At 41.4% G+C, this 8,202-nt stretch overlaps 1 protein-coding gene across 1 annotated transcript in view; it reads right to left on the bottom strand.

Annotated features, from left to right (window-relative positions):
* Window positions 1-8,202, bottom strand: part of UTRN (utrophin) — a 645,934-nt gene that overhangs the window by 443,738 nt on the left and 193,994 nt on the right. Inside the window, exons 15-18 of the mRNA XM_006161924.3 lie at window positions 8,089-8,196; window positions 7,638-7,817; window positions 5,881-6,050; window positions 2,671-2,794 (exon numbers count right to left, since the gene is read on the bottom strand). Coding sequence (XP_006161986.1) covers window positions 2,671-2,794; window positions 5,881-6,050; window positions 7,638-7,817; window positions 8,089-8,196 — 582 coding nt within the window. The remainder of the gene's footprint in view (window positions 1-2,670; window positions 2,795-5,880; window positions 6,051-7,637; window positions 7,818-8,088; window positions 8,197-8,202) is intronic.

Below are 8,202 nucleotides of genomic sequence, written 5' to 3'. Positions count from 1 at the left end.
CTCCGACTTAACTCTCCACCACTTTTGAATACAAGCCAACACTAAACAAAATGAAAGGTATGCTCCAAGATCACACTTGCCCACCTCTGTGTCTCTGCTCAAAAACGCAGGTGCCAGGGTGCTCTCAGCACCCTCCCTTCCCATTCCAGATCCATATCACCTCCCGCTCCGGCCTTGCTGTTATACAGAGACAACTGCAAGGCCGGCCTTCTCTCAAAGCCTGTTATTTACCACTTTCTGACTTACTTCATATGTATTTACAGGCATCTTGTCTTTTAAACATTCTCCAAACTCTTTCAAAACAAACTCCATTGCTGATTTAGAAGCCAGAACAAACCCGTACTAGGTGCCCAAATAGTTCATGAAGAGATGTGTAAAGTCACTTAGTGAGCACCAACACAAAAGCACCACCAGCCACCGTTACGTTTTTCAGCAGTACACATAACAGGCACAGGGTAGCAGAGCTAAGATCCCATACATTCTTGTAGTATTTATTTATTGTTAGAAATTGTGTCTCTCTTCTACAGAGAATACATTCACTGATAAAATTCTGAAATGTGAAATAATAGTTGTATTCAGAATGCAAAACACCTTTGGAATAATGTTTACACAAAATTATAAATTAGTGGGTATCAGCTTAAGTGTGAACAAGCAAACAAATAAATAAAAGAGTAACAATAACTGATCACCAGGTTCAATTGATAATGGAGCGGAGAGCGGGCCCAGAGTGCTCTCAGCAGTGGCCTAGTTACCATCACACAGCCCCAGGCACCTCCATGACCTTGAGCAGCAAGGCCGAGACCCAGCAGCTGCCGGCCGCCACCCTCACGGCAGCCAACACCAAGCCCTGCACCACCCGGAGCAGTGCAGGGAGCAGCGGCAGGGGCGGCCTCACATGGGCATCACCTACCTGCAAGGACGAGGTGATCCCAATGAACGTCTGAGGAACAGTCAAATGGTTCAGTGTAAGAAACCGGCTTGGTTTCATCAACAGGAACGACACCAAGGAAAATGTGTCTATACACCAGACTGCCATAAAGAATAACCCCAGGAGATACCGTCGCAGTGTGAGAGAAGGACAGACCGTGGGGTTTGATGTCAAAGGAGAAAAGGGAGCGGAGCAGCAAACAGCACAGGACCTGGCGGAGTTCCAGTTCACGGCAGTAAATACGCAGCAGGCTGTGGCCATTATACACGGTCCTCCACACAATTACCAGCAAAATGACCAGAATAGTGAGAGTGGGGAAAAGGAGGGATGGAGAGCGCCCCAAGGCCAGGCCCAACACCAACGGCCTCACTGCAGGTGAAGGTTCCTCCTTACTACAGGGGAGACCCATGGGCATCGACCACAGAATTCCAACCCTCCAGTGCAGGGCGACATGATGGAGGGTGCAGACAACCAAGGCTCAGGAACACAAGGTAGACCAGTGAGGCAGAATATGTATGGGGGCTATCGACCATGATTCCACAGGGGCCCTCTTGCTGTCCCCCTGCCAAAAATAGCCCAGAGAGAACAGCAATGAAGACGATGAGGAAAATCAAGATGAGACCCAAGGTCAGCAGCCACCTCAAAGTCAGTATCGCTGCAACTTCAATAACCGACACAGTGCCCAGAGAACCCTAAACCACAGGTGGCAAAGAGACAAAAGCAGCCAATCTACCAGCTGAGAATTCACCCGCTCCCAGGCTGAGCAGGGCAGGGCTGAGTAAATGCTGGCTTACCATCTCCACCATCATCATTTCAGCCACCCAACAAGAAGTGAATACGAAATTCCAGCAATAAGAAATGAACGGAAGATTGAGCTGAAGATGATCTTAAGAGCTTCCTTTTGTACATTGACCAGATAACTTGAACCATCTATACTATCTATGCAGCATGGGGTTTTTATTATTTTTACCTAAAGATGTCTGTTTTCAGTAAGGACAAACATGTTTTGTTTTGTTTTGTTGAGAGATTTTTGCTATAGGGCACATGTGCTCACCAGAGAGACAGAAAAAAAATCACTCCCCTGAGGGCGATGGTCACGCTGCAATCCCTTCTCCTTCATTCTCCTCTCAGGATTTTGGGCACACACGCACACACACCCAGCATGAGTTTTAAGTTACCATGGTAGACTACATGGGAGTCCAGCAACATAACCATTATGCCCTTTGCTGGTCCCAACAAATGTGTTTTTGTTTGGTTTGTTTTTGTTTTTGTTTTTTTAAAAAAGCCTGATTTTTCTCAATACACCGTTAAAGGTTTTTAAACCATTTTGTATCTGGTCAAGTTGAGATTTTTAAGAACTTTCTTTTTAATTTGTAATAAAAGTTTACAATTAGATTTTGTCAAAAAGTCAACAAACTGCAAGCACCTGTTAATAAAGGTCTTAAATAATTGTCCTTACATAAAAACAAAACAAAAACTGATCATCTTAGGAAGTATTCCTCACTGTATATTTCAATGATTGAGGAGAAAAAAAAAAAAAACCCTCCTCAACACAGGGATGATGACAGCTATCCTGAATGGATTCAAATTTACTAATGACACAATGTTCTAAAAGCTACTTTATCGTTACATTTATTTATTTACTAGGAAGCTGCTGGATCCTATCACATCTTTATGCCAACAGCAAATCTAGCCTGATAAAATATCTTATGCACTAGAGTATTTTTTGTTTTATGTCTTACCTTCAACTTTTTTTTCATATCTGAAGTCTCTTGCATCTTCTTATACTCTTTTATCTCTGTGCTCTGAATGGCAGTCTTTGATTTCAGAATCCAGTTCAACAGCTCTGCACTTACAGCATCAAACCTGATTTAAGATTCAAACGTAACAAATGTCACTTGTTTTCTTCCACTGTTTTACTGGGCTCAACAAAGACCAACCCAAATATCTAACAGGCATTTATTTTTAAACATTCCTGGAAATGACAGCCCAGAAATACTGTAACCATGCAAAATAATACCATACCTTTAGAGAAAGTAATATTATAATGTCAATAAATAATTGAAAAACCTTTATATTTTTTAAATTAATTTTATAAGAAATCACTAGTACTTTTATAAACTCCAGTAGATAACATAAACCCAATTTGGTTAGATAACAGAAAAAAAATCAAGTACAGCCATTCCTAAAGTGAATGCCTCTGTTCAGTATGCAATTATTGAATCTTACTATCTGCCTAGCATTTGGTTGGACTCTTGATAGGAAGGTGAACCAAATTGCAGCCCTGGGACCAACAGTTGGCATAATGGCTATGTGGCTGGACTCTCTTGTGGTCGACTGCGGTTCGAGTCCTGGACCCAAGAGCTTAAACTCACACCGGGTGCACATGCATGTCCAAGATCCAGAGAGGAGAATGAAGGAGAAGGGATTGCAGCCTGGCCATTCCCCCTGGGGGGTGATTTCTCGCTTTCTGTCTCTCTGTCTCTCTCTTTCTGGTGAGCACACGTGCCCTATAGTAGCAAAAACCTCTCCAAAAAAAAAAAAAAAAAACCCCAAAAAAAAAAAAAAAAAAAAAAAAAAAAAATCTCAGCCCTCAGAAGCTTTTGTTCTAGTGAACAATGGAAAGTAAAAGGCAGCCACAAAAACTTTGCGAAGAACCAAAGCCAGTCATTCACAGGAATGGCTCTTAATCCAACCAGGAAAGACATGGCTTCCTAGAGAACAATGGCGCCATGCTCAGGAGTTTGCATTGGGAGAACAAAGAAAGGGAGCTCACACTTTCAAACTGCAAATTGTTCTGTGTGTCCAGAATAGTGAGTACATGCAGGGAGGAACAACTAACAGAGCAGCCCAGAATCACACAGAGCAGTTCCCAGAAAGCCCTGCAGGAGGCAGTAAGGTGTTTAGACTTCACCAAAGGGCCACTGAGAGTCAGAGAAGCATTTTAAGCACAGGACGGACATGACTCTATTCACACTGAAGAGAGAAGGTTGCTGAACCACACTCTCCCACTAAAACAGCCCCACCTCCAACCTTCTGGTAATGTGAGATAATCAATGAGCTCATTGTTTGGGTCACTTGGGACTTGGGATTCTGCTTCTTGCAGCAAAAGGACCCTATACAGGATGCTCATGTTTAAATTAGAATTTCACGGTAAAGCACCCTTGTCTTTTACAAACTTCCATGTTTCCAAATGCACAGAGTCAGCACTTGAGAGATACACAGCCACGGGGGAAAGGTCACAATCTACGCTAATGTGAACATCAGAAGCAACTTCCTCCTGTGCTGACTTAGCTCTAAAGGTGAAGCTTGCACAACTGCTGCTTGCAAGTGAGAAGACACTGGTCCTGGGGCCAGGAGGTGGCATAGTGGTTAAGGTGCTCGGCTACCACATGGTCAACTGTAGTTTGAGTCCTGGACCCACACTGGTATGTGTATGTGCATGTCCAAAATCCCAAGAGGAGAATGGAGGAGAAGGGATTACAGCCTGGTCATTCCCCCTGGGAGGTGACTTCCTACTTTCTCTCTCTTGGTCCTTCTCTGTCTCTCCAGTGGGTACACACACCCTATAGTAAAAAGAAAATCTTTCTTGAAAAAAAGAAGACATTTTCCTGTAAGGAGATGCTATCAGGAGGCAGAAATACAGCCTTACTACCAGAATAAAAATCATCGGGTTTAATGAGAAACCTGCTCAGTCTAATGAAAGCTAAACTAGTGGAAGCATGTCATTTTTATCCAGGCCCCAAATAATTATCCACTTACCCCAGCACTGGGATTCTACCGCAAAAGGCTGTTTTCAGGATTAACTACCATAATGCAAGGAAGAGACAGTACTTGAGATGCCATATCATTTAACAGATTATCAGACATCAGTAAAAGCTCACTATGCATCAGCCATGATTATTCTTCTTATAAAGATCCCGAATTTTCTTTTGAATGGGGAAAATAAAGCGAGATGCTTTATGCCAAAGATGGAGCTTTAAGCCAAACATAAAGAATCTGTTAATGAATCTGATGAAGAATTTAACAGACAAAACATGAGAATGGAATAAGAACAAAGGAAGAAAAAAATCAGGTTAAAAATTATTATTTTCCAGCTGGCCACCTACACAGCAGTTATTCCACATGGCCAACCACCATTCAAATCCCAGCCCCAAAAGCTTGAGAAACATGCCAGACACACATGTGTGCATGCTCAAACTCCTGACGGGATGGAGAAATGAAGAGAATGGTTTGTGACATGACCACACCCACTGAGGGGTACTTCCTCTCTCTCTCTCTCTGGCCAGCACGTGTTGCCCTCTGGCCAAAGAAAAAAGAGAAGCAAAGAAGAAAGGAAAAAAGACAGGGAGAGAGGAACAAAGAAAAGAATTTCTCTAAGTTGTTAAGTATTTTTTTAAAGATTCATATATTTATTTGTTGTTATTATTATTATTATTATTACTATTATTATTAATTTCACCAGAGAGAGAAAGAGAAAGGGAAAGTGAAAGCAAGCTGCCAGGTCTGGGACTCAAACTGTGTTTGGCCATGTGGGTGTTCAGTGCTTAACCACCACATCACCTGTCGGCCCCAAATTAAGTATTTTTTAAAGGTAAGAGGAAGGAGGAGAGTCACAAAGAATATCTATCTAAAGCAAAACCGTCAGAGTTGTGAATCATTAAAGAAAACACAAATGAGGAGTCATGGACCAGGCAAATGTTGGAAGAAGAAGAAATTAAAACAGACTTCTCCAGATTGAATGCAGGATAAACAAAATCCTTCAAGTCAATGCAGATGCTTAGCTAGTAAGAAGTAGAAGATGCAGAAGAGTCAGGGCCAATGAGTGATTCAGTGGTTGAATTTCCACAATAATAATTATGTCTAAATTTGCATGGGATTACTGATTGGTATAAACTCAGGGCCAAGTATCAAGTACATATGTACACTACTGAGTTTCAAAATGTTCTCACTTTTTCTTAGCTTCCATATCCACATGGATCTGTCTCTTCTTTGGGGGAGGAGGAGGAGGCAGTTCCTGCTTAGACTTTTTTGTAGTTACTTGTTCTCTTACACGAACAGTCTCCAACAGATCCTTCTGAGGAATCTGGGACATCCCCAGCTTTGCTACTGCCTGAGTCACCTGAAATAAAAGTCAGCCAAAGTTTTAATTTTTTAATAACAGTTTTATCTAGACAAATTCACACTCCATATGATTTCCTTTCGAAATGTCCAACACAGTGGTGACCAGTATATTCACAGAGTTGTACAACCATCCTCACTTTCCACCTCCACAACAATTAATCACCCCAAAAAGAAACATTATACCTAGATCAGCTCCCCAGGCCTACGGACCTGGATCCTGCAAAGTCCATCAAACCAGTTCAAATCCTGGCCCCAGTAGCTTGAAAATACATGCCAGGACATGTGTATGTATACCCAAAATCCCAACAGGGTGAAGAAATGGAGGAGAAGGGTTTGGGGCATCACCACACCGCATTAAGGCGACTTTCTCTGCCTCTCTCTCTCTCTCTCTCTTTCTCTCCCTATCTCTCTCTCTTCCTGGGGAGTACATGTGCCCTCTGGCAATCAAAAAAAAGAAAGAGAGAGAGAGAGAAGAGGAGAGGAGAGGAAAAGAGGGAAGGGGAGAGAAGAGGAGAGGAAAAATAAGTCCCATGCCCCTTAAGAGTCACTCCTCAGTCTCTACTCCCCAAGCCCTGGCAATCACTAATCTACTTTTTGTCTCCGTAGATTTGTCTGAATGGAATCACAATATGTGCAATCCTGTGGCAGGCTTCTTTTACTTAGCATGATATTTTTAAGGTTCATCCATGTTGCATATGTACAAACTTCATTCTTTTCTGTTGCTAAGTAATACTGCATTGTATGACTATACCACATTGGATTATCTATTCATCTGTTGATGGACATTAGAGTTGTTCTACTTTTCAGCTGCTCTAAATAATGCTGCTATAAACATTCATATAAAAACCAAAAATTTATATTTTTAAATAATTATTTTTTATTTTAACTTTTTTTATTTATTATTATTATTTTCCAATTTGATCAGGGAAAGACAGAGAGAGAGAGTGGGAAAGTGAGAAAGCAAGTCACCTTTTTTTTTATTAGTTCAATAAAATGTTTTAAAGAATACTGAAATTATTGGACCAGCATGTGGTATGGAATTTAAGGTGCTAGATTCCACATGGTCAACTGTGCAGTTCGAGTTCTGAACCTGGCAGCTTGAAAAATATACACGTTGCATGTGCATATATATATGCTCAAAATCCTGAGAGGGGACTGGAAGTGAAGGGATTGTAGTGTGGCTATCCCCCTGGGGGAGTGGTTTCACACTTTCTCTCTCTTGATCTCTCTCTCTCTTGTCTCTCTCTGGTGAGTGCCCATCCCCCATAGCCAAAGAGAGAGAGAGAGAGAGAGAAAAGAATAATAAAATTGTTTAAGATGCAATGTTTAAGATTATGTATTGGATACGTCTGTTAATAGTTTCTACAGGTTAAGTTACTGGATATGAATACACTTTTTGAAGACCTATGAAAATTTACTTTAGAAAACTAAAGGAGAAAATTTTCACATATCTATGTTTCATTAGGTATAAGAAACAAGTTTTCGGTTTATCCACTACTCTTTTATTTCATAACAACTAAACTGAAGGTTTAAAGTTTTACTTAATGGCACAATATACACAATATACTATCCAAATCAAAAATACCTGGTTGGAAGAATCTTCTAGTCTCTGAACCAAAGAATCCCACCTCTGAGTCAGCTCCTCCGAGTCACTGTTGATCTTCTTAGATGCCTTAGGATTATCAAGTAACTGACCCACATCCTGGCCAATTTCACTCAGCTGATCCAACGTTTGGCGCTTCATTTCCATGTCTTCCTTCAAAATCTAGTATTTCAGATATTTGTTAGATGACTCTCTCTTAACAGGATTTATCTTCCTGTTCCCCAGGCCAGAGAGGTAAACATATATTTTACAGTAAAAGCTATCTACTATCCAGTTCTCTGCACTAAGCTAAAACGTAAGACTCCTGTTCCAGATCGTGGCAGGGCAGCCTTCTAGCACTGGGTCATGAGCCATAATTGGTATTCACTACGCTGTAGGAGCCACTGATAGAAAACACTAAGACAACACAGACGCTGACAATGACATCACTTACGGCCAGACGTCGAACACTGACACTTAGTTCTTTTTGGTCCTTGAAGTTACTTGTCTGGACTTTATTTAAAGCCTCTTCTTTTTCGGTTAGCCAAGCTTTCAGCAAGCACTGCAA

The sequence above is a fragment of the Tupaia chinensis genome, unplaced genomic scaffold, assembly GCF_000334495.1.
Source record: "Tupaia chinensis unplaced genomic scaffold, TupChi_1.0 Scaffold139457_1, whole genome shotgun sequence".
Classification (NCBI taxonomy): Eukaryota; Metazoa; Chordata; class Mammalia; order Scandentia; family Tupaiidae; genus Tupaia; species Tupaia belangeri.
This window is presented reverse-complemented; position numbering and strand designations above follow the sequence as displayed.